General features: G+C 46.1%; 1 protein-coding gene across 1 annotated transcript; it reads left to right on the forward strand.

Annotated features, from left to right (window-relative positions):
* Positions 1-589: 589 nt before the first annotated feature.
* On the forward strand, positions 590-18446 carry Mdc1 (mediator of DNA damage checkpoint 1). The gene is made up of 15 exons (XM_051187391.1): positions 590-796; positions 3471-3609; positions 4799-5179; positions 5263-5338; positions 5734-7031; positions 7151-7213; positions 7362-7454; positions 8791-9486; positions 9592-9635; positions 12529-14154; positions 14230-14352; positions 14433-14615; positions 14876-15001; positions 15126-15236; positions 17493-18446. Exons 2-15 carry the CDS (start codon positions 3474-3476, stop codon positions 17658-17660), a joined length of 5124 nt encoding a protein of 1707 aa, XP_051043348.1. The 5' UTR covers positions 590-796; positions 3471-3473; the 3' UTR covers positions 17661-18446.
* The last annotated feature ends 653 nt before the right edge of the window (positions 18447-19099 follow it).

Below are 19099 nucleotides of genomic sequence, written 5' to 3' on the forward strand. Positions count from 1 at the left end.
AAAAGAACTTAATCTATCCAAACCAGTTTCCTGCTATGCTTTCATGTTTTATTATAATAGAAAGTTACTTTACATCATTCCCGTCTTTTGAAAGATGACAGATTTTCAGGTTTTAGCAAAAGTTTGCCTACCCACGTTTGTTTTATTTAGGATCTTCTAAACAGGAAGGTGACCTCAAAATGTCCGACATTTTATACAAATATGTATTTCTTACTAAGCTTTCCAAATTAAAAGGAAATGAAATTCCTCTGCAATGGGGAGTTCAAAAGCGCCACGCCTACGGGCACTTTTCCAATCTGCAGCCTCCAGCCACGACTGCAGGATGCAACCCTTCATTTCACGTGAGTCGACTAGCGCCATTTCTGGGACGACTGAGAAGGGCGCTCTGGTCTCGGAAAAACATCTATGGTATGGCCCTTCTACCCGCCGCCGCAACTGGCGCGAAACTCTGTGGTAGGCGTTTGGAAATCTGCGCGGGAAGTGTACGGCGGAGGACGTAGCGACGGTGGGTAGGTCCAGGGCGCTAGCCAATCACAGAGCCGGTTTTTCATGCCACACCCCTGTCTGTTACCAGCGCTTCCTTCAGCTTGTTTCCCGCCGCCAGCCAGACTTTTGAGCTGTGAGGGGGCGAGGCGGGAGCGGGGCTTCCGACGTGGGCCTTAAACCAATCGGCGCGCTCCCCTTTGTAAGAGACAGCTCCAGTAACCAATCAGCCAACCGACTCTCTTCCGGATTTCGCATTCCCGCCACCCGGGTGGCAGCCGTTACTGGTGCCGCGCGCGCGGGGTTTCAGTAGGTGAGTTCGACCGCCCGTGCCCTGGATACCATCTTGATTTCTCTTGTGGGAAAGAGGGGCGTGCCTTTAAGTGTCACTCACTGGGCGGAGGTAATTTGGGTTGTCGCTTTAGATTCTTATATGCTAATTATGGCCCGAGGTGTCGGTTTGTTGACTCGGAATCTTTAGGCCACGAGGGTCAATCAAAGATGGTTGCGCTTCTATTGGAGCAAGGGTCGTAGGCGTCGGCTGGGTTGACAGGTGTACCCAACATTCCCTGTCAGCGGTTTCGCCGTGTGTGACATCTTCATAGGTAAAATCTACCCATGCAGTTTTGAATTCTTGTCTTTAATGTGTTCCTTCATCAGTAACTCCGGCGACGTAGCTCCCATGAAAGCAGGATTTATTTTGGTTGGCATGTATTCCAAATAGCGCGAGAGATACCAGGTGCACCTAATCATTGTAAAGTAAGAGGGATAACTTGTGTGTGGGTGTGGGGAGAGGTAGATACAGCTCCACCGCGACGGGTCTGGAGGGATATGTCAAAGTCTGGCCAAGGAGTTACATTAGGGGTGATTTTAGGCAAGGTGATCCTTGAAACCCATCTATGTTGTACTTTCTGCATCTGAAAAAAAAAAAAAAGAATAGTTATACCTACAGGGTTCTTTGAAAGAATAAATGAATTAGACAACTTAAAAGTATTAAAAACAGGTGGGCGTTGGTGGCGCACACCTTTAATCTCAGCACTCTGGAGGCAGAGGCAGGTTGATCTCAGAGTTTGAGACCAGACTGGTTTACAGAGCTAGTTCCAGAACAGGCTCCAAAACCACAGAGAAACCCTGTCTCGAAACACACACACACACACACACACACACACACACACACACAGTTTGACCAGGCCGATAGTGGCTCACGACTTTAATCTCAGCACTCGAGGCAGAGGGACCTTTTAGTTCGAGGCCTGCCTGGTTTCCAGAGTGAGTTCTAGGACAGCTAGAGCTACACAGAGAAACCCTGTCTAGAAATAACAAAACCTAGAGTTTGTACAAGGCTGAGTTTGATCCGCAGTAGTTCCTTGAGATCTGTGTGTTGGTTAGAGGTTAGAAAAATGTAAACTAGAAGACAGTTTATTTTAGGTAGCAATTTCTCAACAACCACACCTATACACAGGTGAGGCCTGGTTCTAAGGAAGGTTATCAGGTCCTCTGGAACTAGAGTAATGAACTGTAATGAACTGTGAGCTATGTGGGTACTGGGAATTGAACCCAGGTCCTCTTGAAGAGCATTCAGTGCTCTTAACCACTGAGCTATCCCTTCAACCGCTAAACTTGCAATTTTTTTTTTTTTTTAAATAAAGAGGTCTTAATATGTTGTCCCAGCTTACCTGGAACTCCTGGACTCCAGCAATTGCACTGCTTCATCTTCCTCTGTAGCTGCACTGTGGACATACAGTTTTATCATGCTTTTATATACTTTAAATTAAGTACCCATTTGGGGGCTGGAGATATATCTCAGTGGTAGAGCATTTGCCATGTGTGATGCCCTAGGTTTAGTTTCCAATGCCTAAAATTCCATATAATATCCCTTTTTACATAATGTATATAATGGTATACTTGGTTGGACTTTAATCTATTTTTTTTCCCCCTGAGACAGGGTTTCTCTATATATGGCTTTGGAGCTTGTCCTGGAACAAGCTGATGTTTTTCTATCAGTTATTCTGAAGAATATAAAAATATTGGGGATGGAGCATGGATAGTAGGAATATGTCATTGGTAGAATGTTTGGCTAGCCTGTATGAGGCCATAAGTGCAACAATTAGTACTACCAATGGGGAAAAAAACAAACCAACCAACCTTTTTTTTTTGTGTCAGGCCTTTAACCCCAGCACTTATGAGGCAGAGACAGGCAGATTTCTGAGTTCAAAGTCAGTATTATCTACATACTGGGTTCCAGAACAGTGAGGGCTAAACAGAGAAATCCCATGTAAAAACAACAACAAAAAACTTTTTTGATTCAAAAATGTTGGCATGTGTCTATAACCCTACCACCTGAGGTGCCAAAGCAGAAATATTAAGAGCTAGAGACCTGGTCAGGCATGGAGGATGATACATGCCTTTGATTATAGCACTTGGGAAGCAGAGGTAGTCAGAACTCTGAGTTCAAGGCCAGCCTGGTATATGTAGTCTGTTCCAAGCCAGTCAGAGCTACATAGTTAGATCCTGTCTACACACACACACACACACACCACACACACACACACACACACACACACACACACACACACACACACACGTGTGGAAACCAGCCTTGGCTGGTTACAATAAGACCTTGCTTCCCAAAACAAAACAAAAATAGTGTGTTGTGTGTATATTTATACTTTTGGCCATGACAAAATATTAAGGTCTGCCGGGTGTTGGTGGCCCATGCCTTTAGTCCCAGCAATTTGATTATAGCACTTGGGAGGCAGAGGCAGGTGGATCTCCATGAGTTCGAGGCCAGCCTGGTCTACAAAATATATTCCAGGCCAGCCTTACCTAGAGAAACCCTGTCTGGGGGGGAGAACAAAAAAAGAAGAAAGGAAGACATCACCTCCACATCACTCCATGTTTCTCCAGGCTTATCTCCAGTTATTTTTTTCCTCTACAAGTATGTATAAACCAATGACAATAACAATGATAATGTGTTTCCCTCACAGATCATGGAAAACACCCAGGTTATTGACTGGGATGCTGAAGAAGAAGAGGAGACAGAAATATCCAGTGGGTCCTTGGGGTATAGCTTGGAGCCTATAGGGCGGCTACGTCTCTTTAGTGGTACTCATGGACCAGAAAGAGGTCAGGAGATATTGGGAGCTGAATGAGTATGGGTCTTGTCATTTCCTTAGAGGCAGATGGATAGTTGGTAGAACCTTATGTGTGTTTCTAAGGGAATATGAATAATTGTTGCACTAGGGATCACCCAAGTTGACTGTTCCAGGCTGGTGCCCTGTATTTTCTGGGAATGATTTTCTTTTGTTAGAAGAAAATGAAGAGCTTCAAATAAAAATGGAATGTGGGAGCTGAAGAGATGGTTCAGTGATGAAGAGTACTTACTACTCTTGAAGAGAACCTGGTTTAGGTTAGCAGTACCATGTGGTAGTCAAAACCACCTGTAGCTCTGGTTCCAGGGAACCTGATGCTCTCTTCTGACCTCGGTCACCTGCACACTTATTGTGGACATAAACTCACACAGGTGCACACTTACACATAAATAATGAGGAAAAAATAATTTTGAGACAGACTGTCCTAGAACTCACAGAGATTCTCCTGCTTCTGCCTCCTACTGAGTGCTGGGATTAAAGGCATGCACCTTCACCAACAGGCATAAAATTTTTAAAAAGTTAAAATACATTGTGGCTTAGAAATGGATATGTAACGTGATTGATTAGTATACTTACAATGATTGAGATGGTAAGATTTGTATTGTGTGTATTTTTTGTTTTTCCTTCGAGACAGAATCTCTATATAGACCTTGCTGCCCTGGAACTTATTATCAAACTGGCCTCAAACTCATAGAAACCTACCTGTCTCTGCCTTTCAAATGCTAGAACTAAAGGCTTGTGCTAATATGCACAGCCTCTATCGTGTATTTTATTACAATAAAAACACCCTTTGGGCATGGTGGTGCATGTCTATGATCCCTGTACTCAGGAGGTAGGTATAGGTTGAAGATAACCTAGGCCACATAGCAAGTTTGAAAACAATCTGGGCTACATAGTGAGTCCCTGGATCAAAAATAAAGCAAGGGTTGTAGCTCAGGGAAAGAGTGCTTAGCTAGCATGCATGAAACTCTGTTTTCAGAGCAATTGAACAGCAAGAATGTGAGTAGATAGAATATTGCAGCTGAGTTATGTGTTGTAAATGTTCTTCTATGCTGGCATGCTGGTTGTTTTTTAATGCCTGTAAGAGCTTTGAGTGAACAATAGGTCCCATCTTCAGGCCAAGACTCTGGCCTTACTCTTTAATGTTTCTTCTTGATCCTTAGATTTCCCACTCTACCTTGGCAAGAATGTAATTGGCCGAAGCCCTGACTGCTCTGTGGCCCTGCCTTTTCCATCCATCTCTAAACAGCATGCAGTGATTGAGATCTCAGCTTGCAATAAAGCCCCTATCCTTCAGGATTGTGGGAGCCTCAATGGCACTCAACTGGTAAAGCCCCCTAAGGTCCTAACCCCTGGAGTGAGCCATCGTCTGAGGGACCAGGAATTAATTCTGTTTGCAGACTTTCCCTGCCAGTACCGTCGCTTGGATGTCCCTCCACCTTTGGTCTCTCGGGGACTTCTAACGGTAGAGAAGACCCCCAGAATACAGGGAGGATCCCAAACCTCCAGAGTTTTGTTGGCTGAGGATTCGGAGGAGGAAGTGGGTAAGTTTGTGCCTTGGGTGTGTATGTGAAGAGACAGGGATGAGGTTGTAAACTGTCAATTTATTCCTTCCTGTTCTTGCCAGATTTTCCTTCTGGAAGGTATGTGGCAAATGGATCAAGGAATCCAACATCTCCGTCAGCAACAGTGGTTCCAGAAAGGTGAGTACCAAAGTACTAGATATCTGAATCTTTTCTTTGTTTTTGTTTTTTGTTTTTTTTTTTTTCTTCAGAGTCTTTGTATCCCGAACTGGTCTTAGACTCATGGCAGTCCTCTGGGTTCAGTCTCTGTATTGAGCTTCCTTGCCTGGTTTTAGACACCTGGGCCTTTGAATAAGGAGTCAGCCCTGAAGAGATGAGGTGATTATCTTGAAAGGTAGAGCCGAGAGCCTAGGCATAATTATTTCCTCGGCTGAATTAAATTATGAAGAGTACTTCTGGTGTACTCAGTGGGTATGTGAAATCAGCTGCCAGCAGTGCCTGCTCCCAGGGCACTCACAGCCAAAGTGGGACGGCCTAACCAGGAAGTTCATTCTGTGGGTCTTTTATCTTTGCAGTGATGAAGAGGGGTCTTCTCCAGCCTCAAGTGTCCGTGGACCGTCTTTGCCCTTTGACTTGGGTAGTGACACAGATGAAGAGCAAGGTCAGCAGCCGGCAGTGGGGGAGGCCTCTCCAGTTGCTAGGGATGGTGCTGCTGCAGAGACCGAGCAGCCGGAAGCTAATGGAATGACAGCTGGCATTCAGGTGGTACTGGCTCAGCCTACTGAGCAAAAGTGCAGGGACACAAAAGTCAAGATTGGAGCACGCAACAGAGCGGCTCTGGTTCGGACAGTTCTGGACAGGAGCTCCACTGTAGGTGAGGACAGTGACACAGAAGTGGATGAAGATCTCCAGCCTTCTGGCTTTGTGGACAGTGATACAGATATGGAAGAAGAGAGGATTCCTGTGACCCCAGTTCCTGGGAATAAGCAAGTAATGCTTGGAATTGGTACAAGGGATCCTGGAGCACCTGGTGTGGCACATCTACAGGACAACACAGCTGGTAGTGACACAGATGTGGAGAAGGGCAGGACTCCACTGGCTGTCCCTCCAGAGAGAGACCACACACATATGGTGATCAACAGTGACACAGATGAGGAGGATGAAGTCTCAGCAGCACTCACCTTGGCCCATCTCAAAGAGAGAGGGATCACTTTGTGGAGCAGAGACTCAGGCGTGGAAGAGGTCAAGTCCCAACCACAGGTCCTTGTGGAACGAAGCCAGAGTGCCTCTGGGAGAGACAGTGACACAGACTTGGAGGAGGGAAAGAGAGAAATGGTCCCTGACAGCCCCATGGACATAGATGGGGCTCTTATTGTCACACATTCAGAGAGCCAGCCTCCCTATAGACCCAGTGATGTAGGTGAGGGTGTGGATATGAGCTCCCCTGGTGACCATCTAGAGGGAAATGAGGCCTCCTCTGCCACAGTAGACAACAATGGTGCACAAGTGGAGGAGGAAGTCCCACCAGAGCCAGCAGCTGTTACCCTAGAGGAAAAGCACCAGCTACCTCTAGAGGAAGCCCAGCCTCCTGAGGAGGCCTGGGAAACAGCTGTGAGGGAAGGCTCATCTTCAGCAGCAGCAGCAGATGTAAAATGGATCCAGCAGCCAGTGGTAGAAGATGCTGGGACAGAGTGGGCTGTAGCTGTTTGTGAGCAGGAGAGCACTCTGGAGGTAGGGGTCCAAGGCAGGTCACCTGTTGCACTGGTGGAGCCGGTGGTGGTGTCTACAGCTACTGCAGGAGATCCCACCCCCACAGGAAAGGCAAGAGGAGCACAAATGGGCAGGACTAAGAATGCCAAAGACTGCAGTGATGGTAAGCGCTGCCCGCTGCTCTGCCCTTGACTATTGAAGTAAACTGGCTATAAGGGTTAGGAGAGAACTGTAGAAGTCTGAGGGTGAGTTGATATTTTGTCTCTTATCTCTTCCCACCAGAATCTGAGGATCTTTGTCTTCCTGCTACCCAGTGCTTTGTAGAAAGGGAGGACCAGAACTCAGGTGAGGACATTGTGTTCTTTGGATTTGAGTGCCAGTTGAGTGCCGGGTGATTAGACTGGTGGTCCTTGAAAGATGGTGTGGCCAAGATGGGGAGTGGGACTCGGACATTCTGGGAGGAACTATGTTCCAGCTATCTTTTCTTCTGCAGCTGTCCAGAGTTTGGAAGATGAGCCTACCCAAATCTTCCCATGTACTCTTCCACAAGAGCCTGGACCTTCCCATCTTAGCCTTCAGACTCCAGGTACAAGAAAGTCTCTCTGAGGCCCCAACTTTGCGTCCTTCCTTGTTTTCTTCCTCTACATCTTTTACTATTGTGTCTTATTTAGATTTATCTATTTTATATGCTTGAGTGTTTTGCCTGCATGAATTTACGGTCACCATGTGTGTGCCTGGTGTCCATAGAGGTCAGAAGAGGATGTCCTATTCCCTGAAACTGGAGTTAAGAACTGTTGTGAGCTACATGGGGGTTCTCAGAACTGAACCCAGGTCCTCTGCAGGAGCAACCAGTACTGCTGACTGCTAAGCATCTCTTCAGCCCTTTATATTCTTGTTTGTTTGTTTAGAGACTGGAGCTCATGTAGCTGAGAATGGCCTTGAATTTGTGGTTCTCCAAGTGCTGGGATTATAGGTGTTTGCCACCACATCCACCAGAGATAGACCAGGATTTCGTGAATGCTAGATGAGCTCTCTACCAACTGAGCTGCATCCCCAGCCCCACCTTTCATAGTCTTATTTTGCTGATGTTCTCCATTTCATCAGGAAAAGAAATCCATACCAGACATAGTGACACACACTTGGGAAGCAAAGGCAGGAGCTCAGGGCCAGCCTGGACTATATGAGACCTTATCTCAAAAGCAAGATGGAGCTGGTTAATCCCAACACTTGGGAGGCAGAGGCAGAGGCAGAGGCAGAGGCAGATGAATCTCTGTGAGTTTCAGGACAGCCAGTCAGGACAGCCAGGGCTACACAGAGAAACCCTATCTTGAGGGGGAGAGGGGGAAGGGAAGGAGGATGGGCTAGAGAACTGGCTGAATAAGAGTGGCAAATGTTCTAGAGAACCAGAGTTCATCCATGTTCATCCATGTCATACAGCTGACAACTACCTGAGACTCCAGTTTCTGGAGATCCAAAACCCTCTCATTTCCATGGGTACCCCCCCACACACACATAATATATGCACACACATGTGAATAAACATTTCTAAATACATCTTTAAAAATAAGACAACAAATTAAAGCAGATTGCTGTCTTACCCTGATTCTAGTTCAGGTGATTTGGGATTGGCCCAAAAACTTAATTTTTTTTCTTCTGCATGGTAGAGGTTGAACTGAGGGCTTTATGCATGCCAGGTGAATACTCTCCCCAGCCCCATACCCAGTCCTTATTTTTCAGATGAAGTTCCTGAGGGAGAGATTATAATCTTCTAAATAGCATTCAATGTCATAACTACCACCCTTATTCCCAGCTTGCCTTTAGTAACCCATTTAGCCATTTGTGAGTCTGCCCTAGTTCTTAACCTTATTGCCTTTTTTTACCTGCATGCCTGTCTCCTTTTTTCTGATCCTCTTTAGGTCCAGGTACCCCAGATGTGCCTTGGGAAGTCTTGGCTACACAGCCGTTTTGTCTGAGAGAACCTGAGGCCTCTGAACCCCAACTTATTGCCACCCACCTTGAAGCTCATGGATCCCATCCATCTGTGCCTAGTGTATCAGCAGGGCCCCAGCATCTGGTTCACACAGAGCTGTTGGGAATTGAAGGCAGAGAGATGCAGACTGTGGAGAAAGCCATGGGTATACCAAAGGACACAGCAGACAGGGTGGCCCCTGAGAGAGAGCTGCTGGAAAGGAAAATCAGGGAAAGAACACCAAGCAGTGAGCAGGAAGACCTGATGGGGGAAGAAGAGCTAGCTCAGGGGGTGGAGGACAGAGGGCCAAGGAAGGTGCTAGCTAGAGACAGACAGGGACAAGAGCCTGACATGGTGAAGGGTAGTGATTCTGAAGGGAATAAGGAGAGTGTGATGGAAGAAATGGAAATGTCCAAAGACATACAGAAGAAAGAGAGGGAAGCAGGGAGACCAGAACCAGAAGTGACCCTGGATAGGGGGGTGACAGAGGGAGGGAGCCATGATCAGAAAGAGCAGATTGCCGATCTAACACTAAAGCCTGGATTTGGCATGCGGGACCTTGAGGGACTTGCATCAGCCCTCATAGTCTCTGGGAGCCAGGGCCATGGAGGAAAGGGAACCCCTGTGAGCCCCAGGAGGCAGCAGAGAGGTAAGTGAGGGCAGAAGGAGCCAGTGTGCTATGTAACCCTCATGACAGCTAGTCCCTGAGCTATGGCTGCACAACACTCAGACACTCCTGTTCTATTCTGTCTAGGCCACTTGAGTTTCAAGATGACATCTGCTGGAGAGGCTTCCAGGGTGAGCTGTGTTTTTGTCCTGCTCCTACTTCACAAGTTGTCCCCATCCCTGCTGCCCTGTTACCATGCCTGTCTTTTATCTGTACCTTTGTTTATAGTTCCTGTTTTCTTAACTACATGTACATTTGTGCATGTTTGTGAGAGTATGTGTTTGGGGGAGGTACATGAGGAAGCCAAGTAACAAGCTGTGTGTTGTTCTTCAGGAACCGCCCAACTTTTTGGAAAGGTGGGGGTGAGGATCCTCAGCTATCTTAGAATTTATTGCGGTAAATAAGGATCAGGATAAACAAATAGGCCGAATAGATGTTTATTCAGGGAGAAATAACTTACAACCTAGACAGATGAACACCAGGAAATTCAACCCGATCGATCCTCTCCTGTCCGAGTCACGAGAGCGCCTTCCTGGCCCCCTCCGACCTCCTTCCTCAGGTCACCTCCGCCCATCGCTCCACCCCCCAATGGGCGTGGTCAGTGCTACAGAAGGACTACCTCACTACAATTCCCCTTTTAGTCTAAAGAAAAGATTTAGGCTTAATACAAAACTATATACAAAACAGTGAATAACAAGTGTGCTCTAAGATAAGGAAAATCGAGAACAAAATGACCTACATATCTAGTCCTAGGGTGAGGGCAATGGAGTTTACAATAGAGTTGTCCTAAGCTGGAAAACGTAAGTCTAGTACCTAATATATCTAACTAGGAAGAGAGAATAATAGTTGTGATAGTTTAATCTTCAACCTCATCAAGACCTGAGAAGGAAATTAACAATACTAGAGTAGACAGGAAATGTGGATGGACAACTTCCAAAAGGTGCAGCAAGGACAGAAACAGCAAGCCACCTGAACAGTCACCCTAGGTCTCACAGCGACGTTGGTACACCCAGATTTGGCTAAGGCCAAGAGAACTTGACAGACCACAACAACAGCAGGGAAATAGAATGGCTGTCTTACCCTGACTTGGCAAGGTCAAGCAGTCTTCTATATTTGTCTCCTGCAAGCACATAGGACTGCATGTCCAAATCAGTGGTCAAGGTGGGGGCAATTCTATGCCCAACAGGCCATTAGCTGAGGCGAGATTGAACTCCAGCAGGAGCAACAACAGTGTCCAACATATTTTCGGGAAAGTGCACGGTGCTGTCAGGAGCAACAGTGTCTCATGTCAATGGAGTACTAATATTAAAACATTTAAATGCCATGTTCTGCATGTCTATGAAGTGATTGAAGATTAAGCATCTATATCTGACTAATCTCATAGGTACAGGAAATGTGAGTGAAGATAATCTGTAATACTCGGGAACTTAGCTAAAAAGACTGATTAAAACTTTCCTGAGTAAAGCAGGAACAAATACTTAAACAATATAACTATTTACATATACCTACATGTAAATCCCTAAAATAGAGGTAGAGTATAAGTGTCAAGACAAGAGGTAGAACTATAAAGGGCAGCAAGATAAATATCCCAAATTGTATCAATATACAAAATGTCTTGAATACAGGAAAAGTATACATACATAGAATATGGTAAAAAATAATGTGCATAAAATATTATAAGTGGAAACATTTAACACAATATAACAAAATATAAACTTAATTTTACATAGCTTACCACATAAGAATACACAACAATGTAAGCTGTAAAATACTATCTCATTCTTACTCAAATTCTCAAGAAAATAGGCTAATCTACCTATATCCCATCTAAACCATACCTTTACCAACCATTCCCTATTCCTGTCTAAAAGATAAACCCGAGTGTGAGCATCACCCAATCCCAAATAACTAAAACCAACCCAAAGACGATGACTATTATCCCAAAATTCCAAGGGTAGGGAAAGGGGGCGTAGTCATATTAAGATTACTTCCTGCTGAAATGGGACGATGATTGCTCCAATGGATCCTGTAGGAAGAAAATTTTTAGTAACCAAATTTCTCAAAAGAACTGGCTGTGACATATGTAGTTAGTCACTGTGTGGCAGAAAATTCTTGACTCTAGTTCTATTTGAAACTCTGGTCAGGGTGTAATAAAAAGGTGCACCATTACAGCTAGCTAGTCATGAGTTGTCTCGAGCAAAACAGTCTGAAGTAGACTGGGATGCTTGACCATCAAACTCTGAGGGCCATCATGTCTACCTGCCTAGCCCTGGGATCACAAACATGTCACTCTGCCTGCCTTTTTTACACAAGTTCTGGAGATCCAATTCAGATCCTAGTTGCTTGCTTTGCCTACTGAACTGTCTCCCTAGTCTCACGTTTCCAGTTTTCTTTTTTGTCACTTATTGCTTGGCGTCTGTTCCTGTGTCCTGCCACCCATTGTCCCCAAGTCTCTTTGTGCTTCTGTCCTTTTTGCCCACCGATGTCTTAGTTACTGGGTACAGCCACCTTTGCAGAACACTGTACTGGAGTTATGGAGAGATTCCTTATGGTATCCAAAAGATTGCTTCCTGTCCCAAGGACTTCCTAGCCTAAAGAGAGGTCACAGAAAGAGGTGCCAGTGAGCATGCTGTGACCATAAATAAAACCAAAGGCAGACATGCTGACCTAATGGGCCTGTCATCCCAGCACCTGGCAGTAAAGGTAGAAGAATAAGTGGAGGACATTGTGATCACATGAGGTCCTTCTTCAGAAACACCGAGAAAGATCCATGCCCACCTCTTTTTTTTTTTTTTTTTAATAATTTCTTTTACATTCATTGGTGTTTTGCCTGCGTGTGTGTCTGTGTGAGAGTGTCAGATCCCCTGGAACTGGAGTTACAGACAGTTGTGAGCTGCCATGTGGGTGCTAGGAATTGAATCCAGGTCTCCAGGAAGAGCAGCCAGTGCTCTTAACCACTGAACCATTTCTCCAGCCCCACCAACCTTTTTCTTGCTGCCTTTATCACTTGCTTCTCCTCCTCAGGGTGATCCAGATACCTTGGCCCATCACCTGCTTTCTCCAGTTCCTGAAGCTTCTGTTCCACCTCAGAGTCTCTTCACCTCTCAGAGTCAAAAGCAGTCTACACCCCAGCCTCTGTTTTTGACTTCTTCCCCTCCTGAGACTCTTCACACAAAGCCTAACATCAGGCCTCGGCGGTCCTCCAGGATGACACCTTCCCCACACTCTTCTGCTGCCCTTAAGCCCTATAGTACCTGCTCCCCAAACCTGTCTGCTGCCCCTAGAGCAACATCTCGGGCCACTCGAGGCAGGGCAAATAGGTCCTCTACCAGGACCCCGGAACCAATTGTCCCTACAGACTCTGAGCTCCAGCCTTCAACCTCCACAGAACAGCCTGTCATCCCCAAACCCACATCTCTGGTCACTCAGGGCAGCACAGATGGTTCCTTTGTTAAAACACCTGAACCAGTTGTTCTCACAGGTCTTGAAATCCAGCCTCCCACCTCCACAGAACAGCTTGTTACCCCAAACCCCGCACCTCGGGCTACTCGGGGCAGGCCACGTAGGTCTTCCATCAAGACCCCAGAACCACTTACTCCCACTGTTCCTGACTTGCAGCCTCCCACTTTCACAGAACAACCTGTCATACCTAAACCCATATCTCAGGCCACTCGGGGCAGGTTACATAAGTCTTCTACTAGGACTCCAGAACCAGTTATCCCCACTATCTCTGAATTCCAGCCTCCCACCTCCACAGAACAGCCTGTCACTCCTAACCCCACATCTCGGGCCACTCGGGGCAGGCCACGTAAGTCTATCAGAACCCCAGAACCAGTTGTCCCCACTGTCTCTGAACTCCAGCCTCCCACCTCCACAGAACAGCATGTCAACTCTGAGCCCTCATCTCAGGACAGGACACATAGGTCTTCTGTCAGAACTCCTGAAGCAAGCATCCCCACAGTCCCTGAACTCCAGCCTTTCACATCTAGAGTACATCCTGCCCCCAAGCCCACAGCTCTGGGCACTTTGGGAAGGACATGTAAGTCCTCCATTGAGGATTCTGAATCAGTTGGACCCATAGCCCCTGATTTTGAGCCTCCCATCTCCATAGACCATCTTGTTGCCCCTGAGGTGACAGGTCAGAGCATAACACTAAAGTCTTCACCACTAAGTGGTTCTCCAGTTTCCTCCACCTCTGAACTCCAGCCTCCTATCCCCACAGCCCAGCCTATTCCCTTGGAGCCCATTCCTCAAGCCAGTCACCGAAGGAGGCGGAAGGCTGCTGGGAAACAGGGTTCCCACACAGTTCCCATTGGCCAGGAGCCTTACTCTGCACCTTCTGAACCTGAGTCCCAATCTTCAACCAATCAAGGCTCAGCATTAGAAGCAGCTGAGTCTGTTACTGTTGTTCTTCCTGAGCCTGCCATTCCCCAGGTTCCAGAGACCCCCACTCACATCCCCCCGATGCAAAATGAAGCAGCTGGGAGATCAGGGCTCATTCCCAAGCCCCATACCGAGGCTTCTCGGGGCCGAAAGAAGCCTCCTACCACTACAACCTCACCACTTCAAAAACGTCCCCGAAGACAAGTACCCCAGAAGACCATAGTCCCCAAGGAAGAAGATCCTGCAGAAACGCCAGTGAAGGAAGAGGTAAGGGGACAGCTGGGGCCTCCTAGCTAGGAGTGAGAGCTACAGAACTCAAACACCCAATGATATGTTTTTCAGTCTCAGGAGAGAGCAATTCCAACACCAGGCAAAAGGAAGAGGGACCGTGCAGAAGATGAGACCCAGCGTAACCCAAGTAGAAGCCGGCGAACTAAACCTAACCAAGAAGCAGTAGCTCCCAAGGTAGGAAACAAAGGGCTGGGGATTGAGAGATAAGTGCTGCTGGTGTGGGTAGCTGTGACCGTCTTCACTCTGTCCCCCAGGTACTGTTCACAGGAGTTGTGGATTCTCGTGGAGAGCGTGCAGTCCTGGCTCTGGGAGGCAGTCTGGCCAGCTCAGTAAATGAGGCCTCCCACTTGGTCACTGATCGCATCCGCAGGACAGTGAAGTTCTTGTGTGCCCTGGGGAAGGGGCTTCCTATCCTCTCCCTGAATTGGCTGTATCAGGTGAGAAGCCAAAAGATGTGAGTGGCAGGAAAAGCCTGCTCACCTACCCTCCAAGGAAGCTGAGAGGAAAGGAGATGGAGAATCAAGCATTAGTGAGGCCGAGACTGCTTTGGAAAGATACTTATTGTAAGGGCTTGAATGACTCAGTGGTAGAGCACTTCCCTAGCATGCTTGACATCTTGGGGTCAGTCCTCAACACTGGGGTGGAAAGGAAGACAGGATAAATTCTCTTCAGATGAACTGCCTGTTCTTTCCCTTAGTCCAGAAAGGCTGGTCACTTCCTGCCACCTGATGACTACTTGGTGACTGATCCTGAACAAGAGAAGAATTTTAGCTTCAGCCTTCGGGATGCCCTGAGCCGGGCTCAGCAACGAAAACTGCTGGAGGTGAGAGGCTGCCTTTTGCACCATGCTTTGTGCTTTGGTGCCACCCCTTGTGCCCCCAGGAGGTTTCCCAATCACCTTAGCCTCTCAGTGCAGACATCATGTCTCCACCACTCCTCTTCCTTAGGGCTATGAGATTCATGTGACCCCTGGAGTGCAGCCCCCCCCACCTCAGATGGGCGAGATCATCAGCTGCTGTGGGGGCACAATCCTGCCCAGCATGCCCCATTCCTATAAGGTATGACTGGCATGTGCTGAGCCTGAGGAAGGAGCCGATAGAAAGGCAGTGGGAGTGAGAACAGAATGGAGGACTGATGGAGGGGAAGGGGAAGAATGAGGGAAGGCAGTGGGCTTGGTTTTGTTTTGAGAGTTAAATATTTCTAAGTAGCCAGATGTGGTACCACACCACACACTGGCATTATAGCTCTTGGGGCTTGGAGGCAGGAAAAACAGAAGTTCTAGGTATGAACTCATGTAAAATAGCAGTCTGATCTGCATGTGACTCTGCCCCCCCCAATATTTATTAATAATATGCACAGGGAATAGGGACTGGAGAGATGATGGCTCATCGGTTAAGAAATCTTGCTGCATCCTGAGCATGAGATCCCAGCGCCCACATCAGGTGGCTCATAAACACTAACTCCAATAAAAAGGAATTTGAAACCCTCTTCTTCTGGCCTTCATGGACACCTGTATGTTTGTGTAATATGCAAACAGACACACATATACAAAATTTATGTGTCAATATTTTCCAGATTTAGTCCTTTCCTTTGACTGTATGCCACCAATGCCCAGCACTTGAGAGGCAGAGGCAGGCAGCCAGATCTCTATGAGCTGGAGGCCAGCCTGATCTACAAAGCTAGACAGCCAGAGTTATTCCATAGAGAAATCCTATCTGGAAAAAAAAAAAAAGTTATTTGTTATTTATGTGTATGGATGTTTCACCTGAATGTGTGTGTGTGTGTCTGCACCATTTGTGTACTTGGTGTTGGTAGAGGTCAGGCATTGGATTCCCTGAAACTGGAGTTACAGATTGCTATGAGCCACTATGTGGGTGCTAGGAACCAAACCTGGGTCCTCTACAAGATCAACAAGTGATCTTAATTGCTGAACCTCTCCACCCTCATTTATTTTAATTAAAAAAAAATAAACCCCCATATACTTTGTATTCATATGCAATAGTTTAAATTATGAACTTTTTTTAAAACAATTCAGTGAGAACTCCCAATTTCTTTTCTTTTTTTTTTTTTTTTTTGAGACAGGTTGTGCTGATATTTATGATTTAATAAAGATTACCTGAAGTATCAGAATGCAAACTAACTAGCCATACTAGTTAGCCATAGAAGCCAGGTGGTGGTGGTATATACCTTTAATTCTAGGACTCAGGAGACAGAGGTAGATGGATCTCTGTTCAAGGTCACATTGAACTACATGAAATTGATCCAGTCTAAAAGATACACAGTTTATACAAAGATCTTAGCCCTTGGGGTCCTATCATGCCTTTAACCCCAGGACTTGAGAGGTTATAAAGGAAAGAAGCAAAGGGTCACATGTGGCAATTGGTCTCCAGCCATGCTGAAGAGAGCATAGCAGTCTGGGATTGCATTCTGAAGCTTGGTGGAGACAGGATTTCACATTTCAGTCTGAGGTAGAGGTAAGAGCTACTACTGGCTTGGCTGCTTTGCTTATCTGATCATCAGCTTGAACCTCAGTATCTCTGGGTTTTTATTATTTGTCAGGGTTTCTCTTTGGCTTTGGAGCCTGTCCTGGAACTCCGTAGACCAAACTGGCCTTGAACTCACAGAGATCCTCCTGCCTCTGCCTCCCAAATATTGGAGAATTCCCATTTCTTAAAATTCAAAAAGCCAGAGTTCATATAAAGCCCATGTATGTGTTATATGTCCTGGTTTTCTTACTGTGTAGTGTCTGGTGATTCCAACCACCTGACCCTCTCCTGCCTTTATAGCAGTTAACTTCCCAACAGACACTAGACTGCTGTCCCTGGGAAAATTCCCCAGTCAGATTTTTTTCTGTGTGTTCCCTTGTTTGTATCATTTTTATCTTATCCCACTATATTCTGTATTTCTTGCAAATTATAATTATAAAAGCAGCAATGGGGGCTGGGAATAGAGCTCAGATGGCATCTGCTTGCCTGGCTAGTACATACAACTCTGGTTTTGATACCCAGCATACATGAACTGGACTTGGTAATACAGACCTGTACTCCCAGCACCCTGGGAAGATCATAAGTTCAAGATCATCTTTAACTACATAGTAAATTTTAGGCCAGTTTGGGTTGTATGAAGCTCCTTTTCAAAAAGTAGAGGGGAAGGTGGGCTAGGCAGTGTGCTTCATGCATGCTTTATATTATGTGTTTGTGTATATATACATATGACTGTAAATGTATACAGTCTCAGTTCTGAGACTGCTTAGGGGATCCTGCATCTGTTTCTGGGTCCTTCCTACCTAACTGGCTTTGCTATGTCTTCTACAGCCTCATCGAGTTGTCATAACTTGCACTGAAGACCTGCCTCGCTGTGCTGTTCCGTCTCGCCTGGGGCTGCCCCTCCTGTCTCCTGAGTTCCTCCTGACAGGAGTGCTGAAGCAGGAAGCCACACCAGAGGCCTTTGTCCTCTCCAATTTGGAAATGTTATCTTCCTAAAAAAAAAAAAAAAAATCTACCTCTACCTCTCAGACCAGCAAACACTCCTAGAAAACATTCGCAAAAAGGAACACACACAATTAACACTGTGCAGAGTGGTCCACACCTTTAATCTCAGCACTTGGAAGGCAGAATTAGGCAGTCTTTTGTGAGTTCCAGGCCAGCCAGAGCTACATAGTGAAATTCTGTCTCAAAAACAAAACAAAAAAAACCCTTCAAGGCCTAAGAAGATGTATTGAAATAATTGCTTTGGGAATATGGATAAGAACAATGAGTTTTTGAAAAAGAAAAAGGATTTTCCCCCCTCTGAGATGTCCATTTTGAAATTGGCCAACCCAAGCTGGGGGTGTAGTACTGTGGCAAAGCACTTGCCATCCGTGGTGGAGGCCCTGGTTCAGTCAGCAGCCTGTAGCCACACTGACTAAGCTGCTGTTCTAGGCCAGCACCCTGGTCTTGCCCCCTTTTCCTTTTTCTCCCAGGATTCTTAGTCAAAGTGAACCAGTTCCCAGAAATACCTGACTGAGAAGATGAGAGTAGCTCATGGGATATGTTTTCTGGTATGTGACTCTCCTGGTTAGAAAGGGCTTTTAGTTTTGCTGCACATGGCCTGCTTTTCCAGTATCTGCTGTTAGCTTTGGTCATTTCTGTGGTAAGTCAGTGCTCACTCAGCCTGCCTGATGTTGAATTTCTGGTGTGGTGACATAAGACAGTTTTGAACTTACATTCATTTATCAGTATTGATTTAGAGTAAATTGTATTTGTTTTTAAAAGTTGGTCACTAACCTCCGCAGTCAATAGTTTGAAAGTTTCTTTAAAATTTTTTTGTTTTTGCTTTTTGTTTGTTTGTTTGTTTTTGTTTTTGTTTTTTTATTTTTCGAGACAGGGTTTCTCTGTATTGCTTTGGAACCTATCCTGGAACTAGCTCTGTAGACCAGGCTGGCCTTGAACTCAGAGATCCGCCTGCCTCTTCCTCCCAAGTGCTGGGACTAAAGTTGTGCACCACCAATGCCCAGTGAAAGTTCCTTTTAAGTTAAGTGAAAAGCTAGTCATGGGCATTTCCAGTAGTTTCAGTATGTAGGGGCTGAAACAGGATGGCCATAAGTTCCAGTCTGGCTATTGAATAAAACCCTGTCTTTAAAAGGAGGGTTGTTTTGTGGTTTTCGAAGTTAGCTGGTGGCATCTCTATGGTAGAGATGGCACTCATCTGGCCAGCCTGATTACCATATGACCCAGCAATATGGCTCTGCCTGCTGTGCTTGGCTTCTAATTCCAGTAGTCCAGGTAGGGGCAAGTGGGATCAGAAGTTCAAGGTCAGCTTTGGCTACATAGCAAATTGGAGGCCAGCCTAAAGCTACAAGAGACTAAAAAATGAAAATCAGGCACTTGATAAATGTTTTTTTGGGGAGAAGGGGCCTTTATGCTTGCTAGGTAATCACTTT

The sequence above is a fragment of the Phodopus roborovskii genome, unplaced genomic scaffold (genome assembly GCF_943737965.1).
Source record: "Phodopus roborovskii unplaced genomic scaffold, PHOROB, whole genome shotgun sequence".
Lineage (NCBI taxonomy): Eukaryota > Metazoa > Chordata > Mammalia > Rodentia > Cricetidae > Phodopus > Phodopus roborovskii.

Coding starts and splice junctions, on each gene's coding strand:
- Mdc1 (XM_051187391.1), top strand. CDS start 3,474: ATGGAAAACACCCAGGTTATTGACTGGGATGCTGAAGAAGAAGAGGAG. Junction 5,339..5,733: donor GCAACAGTGGTTCCAGAAAG/GTGAGTACCAAA, acceptor TTATCTTTGCAG/TGATGAAGAGGGGTCTTCTC. Junction 15,002..15,125: donor AGCAACGAAAACTGCTGGAG/GTGAGAGGCTGC, acceptor CCTCTTCCTTAG/GGCTATGAGATTCATGTGAC.